This window comes from Neurospora tetrasperma (genome assembly GCF_000213175.1).
Source record: "Neurospora tetrasperma FGSC 2508 unplaced genomic scaffold NEUTE1scaffold_81, whole genome shotgun sequence".
NCBI lineage: Eukaryota > Fungi > Ascomycota > Sordariomycetes > Sordariales > Sordariaceae > Neurospora > Neurospora tetrasperma.
The window spans coordinates 2,651,754-2,666,818 of record NW_009799179.1 but is presented as its reverse complement, the minus strand read 5'-3'; the positions used below and the strand labels follow the sequence as shown (position 1 = coordinate 2,666,818).

The window sequence follows — 15,065 nt, the reverse complement described above, 5'->3', positions numbered from 1 at the left end:
TGATGCACCTGGTAACATACAGGTTGGTCCCAGGGGGATGAGCTTGCGAGAAAGGATATCACATGTCTGGTTGCTCTAAAGGGGACTATTCGAAACATGTTAGAGTAATCGCGGTGCACGTGGGAAGATAAAAGTTGTGCTTCCATCTTTGAGGCATGGTAGTCTTTGCAAATATTTACGACTGCCCTTTTTTCGGATCTTAGCTTCAATGGAGGTTGTCTGGTCGCGTGTGACATGATGTGCCTCCGTCTTACCTGGACAACGTCAGACCACTAGAGATGTATCACAAAGGCATAAGGAGATGGAGATAGAGAGAACAAGCTAAGGTACTTATGGCTTGAGGCTGTGCAAAGCGTTCAAAATTGATGTCGCGAATCGTTTTCAAATGAATACTAACGTAAAAAAAGCAAAAATGTCAGAAGCTTCCCCGCACACAAAGGATGACATGCGAGGGGAAGCGCCTAAAGCGCCCAGGCAGGGAACGATGGTCGGGGTCGATCTAGGGGGGGTAGGCGGGTGGATGGGTGGGTGGAGACCACCATTCCGTACGTCTTGACCAAATCTTGGCGAAACAACCTTATTTCAATGTCACTCCTTGGAGCGAACAACACCAAACGATACTTGACGATATGTAATTCCTTTGTGGTCTTTCTTTCCAACCATGGATTCCCTTTCGTAGGTACCTACAGTTCTGTCAGCGCTCAAAGGCCTTCCAGCGATGATTTTTTTCCCTTTTGATGACTGGAGGTCAACCCCCACCAGGCCAGACACCTCCATGTCCGCGATCCTGCCACCCAGTCGGCCCTCTTGGATCCTATCGGTCTCCTCACCGTCGCTTCGTTCCATTGCATGTAAGAGTTCCGGGATCTGGCCCTCTGCTTTTGCACAGTCGCAAAGTCGCACGCACGTCCAAACGAAGCGAGATGTCGGTTATCCCCAACCAATCACGTTCCACCGCTTCATGAATCCGACACTGGGAAGTTGAGCCGCCTGCAGCGTGTAGTGTATACGCGCGATTTTTCTCTGTTTTCTGTTCCTTGTTTCCACCGCGGGTCACTGCCATCACCCACGCTCAATCCCGGCCGGTCCTGACAAGAGAGAGAGTGAGGAGGCCTCCCGGACCGGAAAGTTCCAGTCCCTCTTCTTCCCATCCAGTCCCCAACCCTTCCAACAAGACCATCCATCCAGCCAGCCCACGTGCTACTCCTTGTTAGGAAACTCGAAGAATTCGATAGAGTGAGTGGCAGTGCTGCTGATGCAACTGATGCAAAATACCACAGTTGCAAATCAAAAGATCAGATACCTAGGTACCTAAGCTCCACGCACATGTCCAATGCCGTGTTGAAGCAGGACCGTCGCAAAGGAATGTTGCAGTCCGAGCTGAGAGCTCGAGCTCGAGGACCTCACCCAGCATGATGGGTATGGAGTGGTTGGCACCGAGGGTTGGTGATACAGTGGACCAGAAGCCGGATGAAGTAAACGAGATGAACGCCGACAAACAGGGACTCACCTATCATCTTGGTGGGAGGTTCAATACAGTTTTGTTCCCAGCTTCCTTGAACTGTGAGCATAGAGGTAGCCAGCTTCTGTGCTCCGAGTCTCCTTCCTCGGGTCTCGAGTCCAGCGCGACAAGATGGAAGTTGAGTGGGGGGGCTCAACACCTCTTTTCCTTGCCCCCGAGTGGTTGAAGTTTCGGTATGCCTGATCTGGAAGTGTAGGTGGTGTTTGGAATGCTGATATCGGCTTGACTTTTACCGGTCTGCTTGTATCTTGTGGCATCTGGCATCATGCCAGGCGGCTTTGCTGTAAATGGATCATCATTCATCCCATGTTCAACTGTTTCTTTAGAACACACTACATGTATGTTCTTGACTTACAACTCGCTGTTAAATCGACAAGGTTCCTTGCAAACCCCATCGCACACCCAGCAAGCATTGTTTCTTCCACCGTCATCACCAGACCGTGCACCACCCAGTGGGGTGCAGTCCAGCGCAGCCCTCTGCAGTGAACCCATGGCCCAAGCACAAGCTTAGGCCCAGCCTCATTTCTCAAGAAGTGTTATTGCTTCATGCATGCTCACTCAGTAGGTATGCGGTTCCGGGGCTTTCACAGCTGCTTTGCGTCAGTCAGTCAGTCAGCTCTCTGTCATGTCAGCTGTCCAATGCTCTGATAGGTCGGGACCGCGAACTGGAATCTCCCAAATGCGGGCAAGTTACCCTTCTCACCACCCCATGCAACAAAAAAAAAGAAAAAAAAGAAAAAAAGAGGCGTTTCACAATACCACGAATATCCGGCGCTGATATCCCTGTCCGATCGATACCCTGCCTTGTGCGCCCCCCTCACGACGACGGCCGGACCTCCTCTTATCATCCCTGCCTTAGCTACCTGCCTACTACCTACCTACCTTACCTCCAAACCAGCCGGGCAGGCTAGGTAGCTTTTTCGAGCACAACGCTTATCGCTCCTCCAAGACTGGACGTCGGCTCACGTTCACAGAGGATGACAGGGTTTGACGGGAGCCTCTCCCTGTTAGCGGGACTGGTTGGCCTCTTATTCTTCGTCTTTGCCATCCTTCCACCAGATACGAGTGATCCCCGACTATATAACTGGCCGAGGGAGCTGTATCGAGCTGCTTCAACTTGTGAGGGCCCTTTAAGCGAAGAGTAGAACCCCCGCCTCTTTTGCTTTTCGAAGTCTTTGTGTGTGGGTGGTGGTCGTGCTTTCCAACGCCTGCGCTTGGTTCTTTTTCTCCATACCTACCTACCTACCTACACTCATCGATCTATCTAGGTGTATCCAGATCCTTTGCAGGGTCCCCCCTTACTTACGTCCCTTACGGCACGTCTCTTTCCATCTCAATTGACCTCACACTTCCATTTCTTCAGTCCTGAAAAGATGGACAACGACACTACAGCAGCCCCCAAACCAAGTTCGGGTCCCACCAACAACACGACCACCATCAGAATCGAAGAACCATCCTTCCCCCCTAAAGACACCAATGATCCCGACCGAGCCAGCCGAGAACATGCAACCGGTGTCTCAACCGGCGTGAACTTTCGTTCGCGAGGTAGCTCCATGTCCAGTTGCCACCGCCCCGAGCTAGTCGGAGGCGTTTTCAACCCTCGCAGCATCATCTCTCGCGGAAAAAGACCGGCTGATAGTCGCTCTTCGCACGACAATGACACCACATCACAATCGCATCTTGATATCGAAGAGGGAGATGATTGGCGGGGCGGATATGAGAAGAAGAAGCAGGTGTTTAAGGGACGAACTTTGCTTTGGTTGGCATACCAGTCTGTTGGTGTGATTTATGGAGATATCGGAACAAGGTGAGTGATGTACCCAGATACCTTTTTTTTTTCTTTTCTTGTTTACCCTGTTGAAGACGATCTAACCACCCCTATGTCTCTGGTACAGTCCGCTCTACGTGTTCTCGTCAACGTTTACTGCTCCGCCCACCCACAGGGATTTACTCCAAGTCCTCTCGGTCGTCATCTGGTCCATCACCATCCTCGTCACGTTCAAGTACATCTTTGTCATTCTCCATGCGGATAATGAGGGCGAAGGTGGTACCTTTAGCTGCTATTCGTTGCTTACCAGATTTGTAAGTACAAGCAAGCCCTTCATTTCCCGGGGGGGTTGCTAATAAATGCAGGCCAACATCACCGAGCGCGACCCGCGAGAACAAGTGACTGTGCGGATGGAAAGACATCTAACCAACGACCTCAAACCCCCTACCCGCAGTTTGCGCGCCAAACTCGAGGGGAGCAGGTTCACCCACGTTTTGCTCAAAATCATTGGCGTCCTTGCCGTCTCCATGGTCATGTCCGACGGCGTCTTGACCCCGGCTCAGTCGGTCCTCGGAGCCGTCCAGGGATTATCCGTTGTCAAGCCTGATATTTCAAAGTCCACCGTCACCGGCACAACGTGCGGCATTTTGGTGCTTCTGTTTCTGATTCAGCCACTCGGTACATCGAAAATTGCAACCACATTTGCGCCCATCGTCATCGTCTGGCTCGGGTTAAACTTCTCCTTTGGCATCTACAACCTGGTCACATTTGACTGGACGGTTTTGAAAGCTTTCAGCCCCTACTTTGCCTTTCAGTTCTTTATCGAGCATAAAAAGCGCGCTTGGAGGATGCTTGGCGGTGTTCTTCTGTCCTTCACTGGCGTCGAGGCTTTGTTTGCCGACCTAGGAGCCTTTAGTCTTCATGCCATCCAACTGAGCTGGATGTGCTACACCTACCCCTGCTTGCTGTTGGCATATATCGGACAAGCAGCCTACATCAGTCACCACCCGGACGCCTACACGAACCCCTTCTTTAACGCGGCTCCTCCAGGAACCCTGTACCCAAGTCTGGTCATCGCCATTCTTGCTGCCATAGTAGCCAGCCAAGCCATGATTACGGCAACCTTCCAGCTCATCAGTCAGATCATGAAGCTTTCCTACTGTCCGCAAGTCAAAGTGGTGCACACCTCACAGACCTTCCACGGGCAGATCTACGTGCCCTTTGTGAACTGGCTACTTATGCTCGGCGCAATCCTTGTCACGGCCGTCTACGGCGACACCGTCAAGCTCGGCAATGCTTACGGCGTCTGCGTTATGTTTGTCACCTTCTTCGATACCTGCATGGTCACTCTTGTTTCCCTCATTGTGTGGAAGCTCTCGCCCTTCCTGGTGTTCGTTCCCTGGCTGGTCTTTGCCTCCGTCGACGGATTGTACCTCTCGGCGGCACTGATCAAGGTCCCCGAGGGCGCCTGGTTTACGCTCACGCTTTCCGGCATTCTGACCTCGCTGTTTCTGCTGTGGCGCTTCGGCAAGGAGAATCAGTGGCGCGCCGAGGCCGAAGACCGGTTCAAGCCGTCGCATCTTATTGTCAAGGACAAAAACGAGGGTGGTCGGCTACGGTTGCAGCCAGTATGGGGCGGCGACCCGCTCAGTTCACTTCGTGGGTTTGGCATCTTCTTTGACAAGACAGGCGTGATGACGCCTGCGGTGTTCACGCACTATGTGACCAAGTTTGTCGCGATTCCGGAGGTGGCGGTGTTCTTCCATCTGCATCCAGTTGAGGCGCCGACGGTGTTGCCCGAGGAGCGGTATGCTGTGTCGCATGTCACTGCGGTGCCAGGGTGTTATAGGCTGGTGATCAAGCATGGTTTCATGGATCAGGTGATAAGTCCTGACTTGGCCGCTTTGATCTACGAACAAATCAGGCGGTTTGTAGTGCGACAGGCTACGGAGAGGATGAGAGCGTTAGAGAAGTTGAGGACAGGTGAGGATACGGACTGCGAAGGGGAACAGGAGGCTGCAAAGGGGGAGACTTCTCACCGGACAGAATCATCAGGGGCATCGGGTCCTGATGGTGTGCTACTCCCCGTCGAGCTCCGTGATGAAGAGGCGGCGGCAGAATTGGCTCGTCTTGACCGCGCGTATGCTTCCAAGATTCTGTACGTGGTCGGAAAGGAACAGATGCGAATCAAGACGGGTGCACCGATTGCTCGAAGGTTCATGTTGTCGGTGTTTCTGTGGATCAGGGACAACACCCGGGCAAAGATTGCGAATCTGCAGTTGGCGATGGATCGTCTGGTCGAGGTAGGCTTCGTCAAGGAGATATGAAGGGACATTGAAAGATGTTCGGTTTGGCGATGTCTATTCTGAACTGAGCTTTGTCAGTCTCCCATCATGTCAGAGAGCCACACCGAACAAGAAGTTGCCGACAAGACGGGGACCAGTAGAGGTGGAAGTGGAGGATTATGATCATTGGTCTCATTACAAGAAGTCAGCTGGACATCAGTTCATTACATGGGTACTGAGAGGAAGGAGCGAATGCAGGCGTGTCCTTTTGGCCCTCTTTTTGGTGTGCCATAGGTATTTGAAGTGGGATTCTAGGAAGGCGCATAACGTTAAGTAGACGGGAGCATCGAAAGCACAAAGTTGAACCAACCCGGGCGCTCCTTCCTTCCATCCACCTTCCTTACCCGCACTTATGAAAACTACGTTATGCGCCATACGCTGGATTTCCCCTCTGCTTCCAATTCATGGCAGTGTTGACTTTGCGCTCTTCCCAGTCCAAGACGCGTTCATCGTCGCAACACTTTCCCCAGATTCTCACTCAAAGGTCAACAACCAGTCACAAAACAACTGAACAACTCCCATTCGCCCTCACCTTGACCTATTGACAGCAGTCCCATTAATTCCGGCGCCATGGGAGAGGACTTCCACGCGCACCAGGGTCGGTTTCCTCGCCTCCTGTCCGATGACTACCGCAGGAGAGCCTTGTCCGGTGCTGCCATCGGAAGCGAGCCACGCCATCAAACCTTTGCAAGGGGATCAGCGCTCATGGATGATGTTGTTATCAAGTCCAGGCCGCCCCTTCATACTACCATGATCCCAGAGCCGCTCCCACATCCACAGCTGCCAACTTGCCCTCCCACCCAGTATAACTGGCAGGATCCTAGAGGCAGGCAGGTCCCACACGGATACCCTGTTTCCCAGAGTCATCAGCGCTACTTGCCTGATACCCATGGTACGACATCAAGTCTAGAGTCAAACCTATCAAATGAAGAAAACTAGTGGCAAGGAGCTGACTTCTATGTGACAGGCAACTACGCCTTGCACCCCGTCAACACCTACGCTCCCCACACTCCCATATCCGATCCCCGTAAGCCTGAATTCAGCTATCAACCCGGGTATGGCCCCGAGCACAGCTATAACCCGAGGTCCAACGGAAACTTCGCCGGAGCGAGTTACCCATATCTTGCTTTTGAGAACATCACAGCAACAAAATCTTGGGGTCCTGGATCAGGACCAGCACACATCACGCCCCAGCGCCGTGTCACCGAAAGCTCATCAATCAGAGAAGAGCCTAGAAGAGATTTTTGCAGCTCCCCTTATTTTGGCAATACTTCAGCTTCAAGCTCTCCCAGAACCCATAATGGACGCCAACACAGACGGTTACCGCTAAGCCGGCCAGCCAGCACGAGCACACAAAATTCTACTCCTGTGAAGTCACGACGCTCAAATATGGGTGCGCGTCGCGACATCCCCAGAACACCCAGTGTGCAAAATGTACACCCATCTCCCCTTGGTACCACAAGCTCGTCTTCCTATCATCGGTATAGGGGAGAAGAACAGGGAAATGGCCGCGGCGCAAGTATTCCCAGAGCCAAGTACTCGAGTAGGGCTCCTCTAAAGGGCTTGAAGGAGTGTCCCGGCACGACTCCCGGCTCTCGAGAGATGAGTTCACCTGTGATCTCTCATTCAAGCTCTCGGAGCAGTACATCCAACTCGTTTTCTCAACGAGACACCTCTGAGACTACATTACGCCTACCACGCACCTCATTGTACGATCGCATTAGCAAGACTCAAGCAATGAGCACCAGATCAACCTTGCCCACGCCTGTCTTGAGTGACTCCGATTCCGACTCAGATGCTGAAGAGTCAAGCCTTGAGAAAAGACACCGCCTAGTTGGCTCCTCTTCAATCATAACTCCACAGAAAGAATCGGCCCCAACCGTCAGTACTGAAGAAAACGATCACGTCATCTGTGCTATATCAGAGAGTCGCTCTGCGGAAGTGGTTGGCATTGCCGTCATCAATATCACTACGGGACAAGTGGATTTAGCCAGAATTCTGAACGATGACAAGTACTTGTATCAGCGTCTGGGAGACACATTGTGGAAGATGTCGTCAAAGCCGGAAAAGTTCCTTGTCGTCAACAGCGTCACCACCAATAGCAGCAAGTCTTTACTCATTTCTTGTCTGGAGCAAGACTTCCCAGCAGTCCCCATAGTGCTTTGGGGAAGGGAACATTGGAGTGAGGCAGAAGGGCTCAGGATGATTGAGCGTTTTGCACTTCGGGATCATGTGATTGCTCTCAAGTCAGACCTTGAGAACAACTTCTACACTCCTTGTGCCTTTTCTGCTGTAAGTTATCGGCGTCATCGTGGAGATAAGACTGTTGGCTAACTATATCAAGGTAATGAAGTATGTACAGAACGAGCTGAACATTCATTTTGCCAGCAATGCGTTACGAATCAGGTATATCCAGCCACTCAACACCATGGGTATTGACCGCACCACCGTTGCCTCGTTGGAGCTGCTTCAAAATACACGACGAGCCACTGCAAAGAATTCGACGCTTTTCGGTATACTCAACAGTACCAAAACCCCCCAAGGAAACCGCTTGCTACGCACAACCCTCTTACAGCCGAGTACAAACAAGGAAGAGGTTATAGAACGGTATGAATCAGTTGAGGAGTTGTCTACTAACGAAGAACTTTTTCGTGAGTTGCGCAAAGCACTCGAAGAGCTTGTTCGAATCGACTTTGAGCGCGTCATCGTATGGGTAAGTTGCTTTTAACACTCTCAGTCCCTCTAGCATGCTAATTCTTTCAAAGATCAGCCAGGAACAACCCAACCCACGGCAGCCTCTGGAAGAAGGCGTTCCAGGATGTACAAATCAAGGCCTACTCCTACCAACCCACGCGGAGCTTACCAAAGCGGAACAGGAGTTGAACTCCATACTCATGCTGAAGAAGTATCTTAGTGGCATTGACGCATTGCATGGTATACTTGAAGCAGCTGGGTGCAAAAGCCGTCTATTGAGATGGATCAGGGATAGGTTTGCACCAGAGCACACTGAGCCCGTTCAAAGGGCCATGGAAGAGATGATAGAAGATGATGCTGCCTACAGCAAAAAGCCAATAGAATTGAGGAACAATCGGATGTGGGCCGTCAGAGTAAGTCATCTCTGCTTGGTTTTCGTTTACGGGGCTAATAGTTATTCGGCAGGCTGTGCGTAATTCCGTTCTTGGAAAAGCACGCAGGTCATTCACAGCTCTTACGAATGACCTCAATGAGTATTTTGATATGCTAGACAACCAGTTCAATGGTAGGTCAATCTCCCTGCATCAAGATTATCATCACTGACGCAGTTTAGAGGTTTTGGGAACTCGTGCAAACTTGTACATGGACAGCAACCGGCGGTATTGGCTCAGGTTTGATTACTCGGATGTCGAACGTGAAATACAACCTCAATCCGACGTTCAAAAGGGGAATTCCGGCGAAGTCAGCCACTGGAAGCAGGTCTCGATTGCCGGTCTCGATATGATTAACGGCACTAGGGATAAAAAGCATTTCAAATGCCAGACAACCGAGCTTCTCCAGAGGAGCAGGGCTATTCAGCTCCAGGCAGATATTGCAACGATGCAGAGCGATAGATTGGTTATCGAGCTCAAAGGGAGACTTCAAGAGCATTCGAGTCTCATGTTCGATATCAGCGATGCTATTGCATTGCTCGATATGCTTTGCTCATTCACACAGGCTGCCACTACCCAGGACTACGTTCGACCCATGATCACTGATAGCATGGTTATCAAACAGGCAAGGCATCCAATTGTCGAGGCACGGACAAACCACTATGTTGCCAACGACGTGTATTCTGGTGATCAATCCGGACGTTTCCAGGTGATCACTGGCGGTAACATGAGCGGCAAGAGCACGTTCATCCGATCAGTTGCCCTCATTCAAATCATGGCACAGATGGGATCCTTTGTCCCTGCGCAATTTGCGTCCATTTCCATCTGTGACAAAGTTTTTGCTAGAGTCTCCACGGACGATGCGCCTGAGAATAACCTGGGAACATTTGGTGTGGAGATGAGGGAGACGAATGTCATCTTGAGGTAGGTATCCTTTCCTCCCCTACAAAAGCTCGAAGTAAATGATCTAACGGGATGTCTAGGCAAGCCACAGCACAAAGCATGATCATCATGGACGAGCTTGGCCGGGGAACTTCTCCAAAAGACGGTCAGGCTCTCGCCATTGCTATCATCGAGAAGTTAATCAAGATGAAACCACGTGTCTTTTTTGCAACGCATTTCACACGTATTCGTAGGTTCAAAGAGCGTCTCTCTTCGTTGATTCACAGCTAATCTCAGTCGTACTAGCTCAACTTTTGAACAAAATCTATCCGAGAGATGTCTTGAACGTTCACTTCCAAGGCCAAAGCCAAGCAGTAGGCCAAATCACCCAGATCACACTGCCACACACTCTCGCCGGAGGTCCCGTGCAGAATGAGGACTACGGCATCGAACTAGCGCGCTGCGTTCTTCCTGCATCCATAGTGGACAACGCTGAGGAGGTTCTGAAAGCCTTGCGTGAGGGTCAAAGGCCACCGCAGAGTGGAGAAAAGGGAAGGGAGGCTAGACAAAGGAAGCTCACGCTAGCTTTGCCTGTTGTTATGAAACAAGCCCTCGACTCGACCATGGACGATGCCGCCTTGGGTTCGTACCTTCGGAGATTGCAGACCGAGTTCACGCTTAGGTGGTTTGGTGTTGAGGAGGGAGAGGAAAACGATGAGGCGGAAGAAGTTGATGAGAATGCTGGAGAGGTCGGTGAAGGCCGTCCTGAAGAAGCTGATAAGGTTATGGACGTTAGTCAAGGTGGACGAAAGCGGCCTGCTGCTGAGAATGATGGGGGCGAGGAAGGAGAAGGTGCTGGAGCCGAGAGTGATGCAGAACGTGAAGGAAGACAGAAGCGGAGGAAGGAAGATTAGTCCAGAAAGGTGAAGGGGGTTTGAACATTTTGAAGGTCAAAAGGTTGCCGGATATCGGTCGGAAATTACTTGCTCACTTGTAAACACTTTGTTCCGAATACAAGGACGAGTGGGAAATAGTTTGTAGATGTAGCTGTCGGATCAGAAAAAAAAAAAAAAAAAAAAAAAAGAAAAAGTAAAATGACATGAGCGCTTTCTTGTGCAGTGAGTTTGACATCCGCGGCGAGTAGCCTCAAAGCATGGCACGTTACAGCAAGACACCATTAAGTTTAGCGGTATTCACGGCGCTTTGCATCCCAATGAATATTAGGTATAAGACACCCTAAGGTCCATCTTTGATGAAAGTATATGAGCAAGGAAGTGTTCCACTTTGGGCATTTAGACGACCATCAGCCCATCTAGTTTATATCATCGGTAGCAATGTCTGCAATGTGTAAATGGTATATAACACCCACGCCCCATATGGAGAGCTTTTGTTGTAAGAATGATGTATGTTTCTCATATCTCATGTCTAAAGCGAAAAGAAAGGAATAAAACAAAAAGTGACAACTACGCCGCCCCAACGACCCAGAACCAACCAAAAAGGCAGGAGAGAGAAAAAAGAAAAAGAAAAAAGAGAAAGAAAGAGAAACAGTACAATGACCATCAGCAGCAGCAGCGAGCTGCAACAACAACAACACCAAACAAACAATCCGATGGAATACAACAACACCCTCCTTTTTCTTTCATCATATCAATCATCGACTTTCTTTTTCTTTTCTCTCTCTTTTCTAGCTCAGATTCAGAACCCGTCTCTCCATATATGGGTATCACCAAGACTTGCCGCACTCGATGCGTTACTCCTCGGCGTGTCAGCAGCCGGAGTCCGGGGCGTCCTCTCTCCTCCCCTACCAAGGCCGGTGTACATATCCGCGCCTAATAGGTCTGCATAACCACCACCACTGTCTGCGCGACTCTGCGAACTACCGCGCGAGGTCTCGACACGAAGGCCGTTAGCGTTGCGAGTGGGACGTCGAGAGCCCGAGTAGACGTCACTACCGCCCCCGGAGTTAGGCTCCTCGTCTGTGTAGCGGTCTTCCACATCAGAAAGGCTGGAGGAGGGGTAGAGCAGTGGTGGGGCGTCTTTGAAAATCCAGGGTTGTTCGAGGCTGTTGGGGGTGTGTTAGCGAGGATGTACAAGCAGTGCAGGGAAGAGATTAACAAAAAAGAAAGAAAAAGAAAACATACGGTTTCACAAGGTTCGGATTGACAAACTTGGCCCCCTTCTCCTTGTCTTCATCCAAAGTACTCCCCCTCCTAATGCGTTCCCTCGTCTCCGCCCCTTCGCCATCTAGATCTTCATCCAAAATCGCATTTTCCCCAATGTCCTCGCCGCGCTTGATACTCCGCAGCGCAATGAACTTGGTGAGCGGCTCAAAGTGGCGACGGAACGAATACCCGTACCAGACCGTGATAATTAGCAACGGGGAGACGAGCAGAGCGGCGGTAAATGCCTTGCGAAGTGCGAGGTAGCCCGACATGGTCAGCTGGAAGACCAGTAGGCCGAGCATGATGCGGTAGCAGATCATGTTCCAGGCGCCACCGGTGGCGTGCGCGGGCTGCTCCATGGCGTACAGGAGCTGGTACTTGTAGGTGAAGTAGCCGAGGGTGAAGTAGGCGACACCGAGGCCGACGACCTTGTAGCCCTGTGGCAGGGCGCTGTAGACGAGGCAGAGGATGAAGACGAGCAGGGCGGTGGGGAGGTAGAAGCCGTAGTAGAACATGGGCGGGCTGACGATTTGGGCGAAATCGCGTGGGGTCTTGGCGCCTAGGCGATTGATGGGGTAGAGGGAAACGCTGCCGAACTGCAGCAGGCGAAAGGGAAACAGGCCAATGCCTTGGAGCATGATGAAGTTGGTGTAGAAGACACCGAGGTTTTCGATCTTGCTGGCCAGGGCGTAAGCAATGTATGTGGTGTCTTTCAGACTTTCGCGCAGAACATCGATGATAGAGGTGACGGCGCCAAAGACTGTGAAGATGAGGAAAATGTTGAAGAAGGTGAAGAAGAAGTTCTTGCTGATGGTGGAGAGGGCGGCGTCACCGCGTGAGAGCATGCCCTGTTGGTACGAGAGGTAGTCGTAGAAGTACGGAACCGCAACGTTGAGCAACGACACAACGGCTGTGGGGAGACCGGTCTGGACAAGTGCTCTGGCAAGGTCATATTGTTTGAGCCACATCGCGAAGCCCTTAAAGTAATACTCAATGGTGCAAATGCTCAAGAAAGATGCCAGGAAGGCAACTGGGACAAGCCATACGACGGTGAGGAACGCGACGAAGAGCGTCACTGCAACGGATCGCACCCGTCTGGTGAGGCGCGATGCGTAAGTGTTTCTCCATTCGATGTCGGATGGCGCAGGGGCTGGTTTTGTTAGCAACTGGCCAGGATGGGGGTCAATGAGCGCCTGAATTGCCATTTGACAGGCTGCAATAGAGTCCATGGTCACGAAAGCAAGGTCGGTCGGCTCATAGTGCTTCTTCCTGGCGGCACGAATCTGGTCGTCCAAGACACGCAGTTTCTCCGTGTAGTAGTCAATAGCATCGGTCTTGCGGCTCTGCAGGCGGAGGAAGCCGTACCAAATCCTAGTCTGAGGCCGCGGTCTCTCGCTCGAGATGAGATCAGAAGTGGTGTTGCCGAGAAGACGGCCGGTCTCGCCTGCTTCCTCATCCCCAAGATCTGGAATGAGGCGGCCGTTCTCAAGATCCCCGTTGGCAGTCGTGTTTGGAGGCGGACCCCTCGCTAGTTGCACCGGTTTCTGGCCCAGGTAAGCGATCCATGTCTCCTCTAGCTTGGCAAGAATAGCCTGTCGCTTGTCCATCAAATCGTCCAGCTCTTTCCACTTCCTGCACAGGGTGACGTTTTCGACCTTGCCAATTTCCAACTTCTCTACCAGATTCTTGATGTCTTTCTCTGTGCGCAGATCCTTGGGGATCCCAGACAAACGGAAGGTCCGGTCAGTAATGGTGGATTGTGTACCAAGGTAGTCCTGACGCACACGGAGGACCTTGAAGGTCTCGCGATTCATCAAGAATAACGTGAGACCGGTGAAGAAGTATGTGAAGACGAGATATGACCACAGGTAGCGCTTGCTCTTTTTGAAACTGTCATCAGGCTGGTCGGGGTCGTCATCGTAAAGAGTTGTGTGGCCGTACGGGTAAGTATACTGGCGAAAGACTTGGGCGGGCGGAACCTCTGACGTGTTGAGGTCATCGGGGAAAGCTCGGTTGATGGGTTCAAGAACGGCCAAGGCGAAGAAGAAGACGATGACGAACAGCTTCATGGCCATCTTAAAGAAGTTGAGGAAGACATAGGCGTCAAGGCCGGCCGAGGCGAGGACCTGCCGCTCGGTGACGCGATATAGGGTGCCCATCCATCCGAAGAAGGTATCTGGGAGTTGAGGGAGAGCGATCGAGGGGTCGACCATGGACGCCCGCTTTCGCGAAGCGTAGAGAGACTTCCATCGTGGTCGGAGGGCCTGGATATTGGGGACATGTAGGTTAGCAGATGATGATATGACGCCTGTAATTGGGTGTAAGGTACTCACGCAAAAAGCTAGAAAGGCCGAGATGCCCAGAGAGACCGAGATGATAAACTGGTACCAGGTATCCTTGTTTCCCGGGCCAACATAGTCCTCGCCTTTGCACCTTCCCTGGTCGACATCTCCAGCCTCAAGTATCCAGTTCATGGCGGATCGCTGTGCTGTGGCCGGCCACAGGCGGGAGCGTGCGCTAGATCGGATATCGGTTTCAGCCTCCGGATTCGTGCTTTGAGGTTCGCGTAAACAGGCGGGTTAGGCGTAAGTGGGATCGGGTGGTCGTGTAAACGCGGGCGACATTGGGATGTGGTTCACCCTAGTACAGCCACATCGTATTCGAGGAAGGAAGAGGAGGAGAAGGAGGACTGGAGGAGGAGGAGGAGGAGGAGGAGGAAAAGATCTTCTTGTCAGGCTGAGGCGCAACTGAACCTAAGATAGGTGCCCGTCGGGTGTGATTTGAAATTTGGTCATGCAGCAGTGCAGCCGGGGGGTTCGTTTTGCGGATCTGGAGGCGTGAGAGTGGTGCCCGCAGTGGTGCCAGGTTGTGTTGTCCTGCGCTAACTTTCCATCATGATAGCGCCGGCATGTTCTGCACAAGGCAGCATCAACTGGAGACGACAAGGCGGAAGGCGTGACAGTGAGTGGTCGACACCGCTGTGAACTGGGGGTTCGACTGGAGGCTGGGCGCCGTCATGCGGGGTGACGTTGCTTCCTAGTGATCCACTCACCGTTGGGCACTCAGTCCCGCCGCACCCGCCTAACGAACTGAAGAAGTGGACCAAGAATGATCAGCCACGCGTGGCAGCCTTGCAGGGCTTCAGCACAGCCACAGCTCCCGGCAGGCTCCGCCGAACAGTTAATCGATCCGTCAGTTCGCAACGAACGAACCGAACCACAACAACATCTTTGACGGTTAGGTTTGAACGTTATCATATGT

General features: G+C 51.9%; 4 protein-coding genes across 4 annotated transcripts; 3 read left to right on the top strand and 1 right to left on the bottom strand.

The window, feature by feature from the left end:
• Positions 1 to 1,461: 1,461 nt before the first annotated feature.
• Positions 1,462 to 1,747, top strand: NEUTE1DRAFT_118607 (uncharacterized protein; the record flags this gene model as incomplete). Its single annotated transcript, XM_009857359.1, has 1 exon — positions 1,462 to 1,747. One exon carries the CDS (start codon positions 1,485 to 1,487, stop codon positions 1,686 to 1,688), a length of 204 nt encoding a protein of 67 aa, XP_009855661.1.
• A 1,148-nt stretch (positions 1,748 to 2,895) lies between these two features.
• On the top strand, positions 2,896 to 5,965 carry NEUTE1DRAFT_149642 (uncharacterized protein; the record flags this gene model as incomplete). Its single annotated transcript, XM_009857358.1, has 3 exons — positions 2,896 to 3,329; positions 3,418 to 3,604; positions 3,656 to 5,965. 3 exons carry the CDS (start codon positions 2,896 to 2,898, stop codon positions 5,615 to 5,617), a joined length of 2,583 nt encoding a protein of 860 aa, XP_009855660.1.
• A 240-nt stretch (positions 5,966 to 6,205) lies between these two features.
• On the top strand, positions 6,206 to 10,556 carry NEUTE1DRAFT_105020 (uncharacterized protein; the record flags this gene model as incomplete). Its single annotated transcript, XM_009857357.1, has 8 exons — positions 6,206 to 6,527; positions 6,603 to 7,927; positions 8,211 to 8,348; positions 8,401 to 8,742; positions 8,943 to 8,944; positions 8,980 to 9,684; positions 9,744 to 9,892; positions 10,063 to 10,556. The coding sequence occupies 8 exons, from the start codon at positions 6,206 to 6,208 to the stop codon at positions 10,554 to 10,556; spliced, it is 3,477 nt and encodes a 1,158-aa protein (XP_009855659.1).
• Positions 10,557 to 11,034: 478 nt separating this feature from the next.
• On the bottom strand, positions 11,035 to 14,441 carry NEUTE1DRAFT_132786 (uncharacterized protein; the record flags this gene model as incomplete). Its single annotated transcript, XM_009857356.1, has 3 exons — positions 11,035 to 11,704; positions 11,784 to 14,068; positions 14,138 to 14,441. 3 exons carry the CDS (start codon positions 14,276 to 14,278, stop codon positions 11,338 to 11,340), a joined length of 2,793 nt encoding a protein of 930 aa, XP_009855658.1.
• Positions 14,442 to 15,065: the final 624 nt, after the last annotated feature.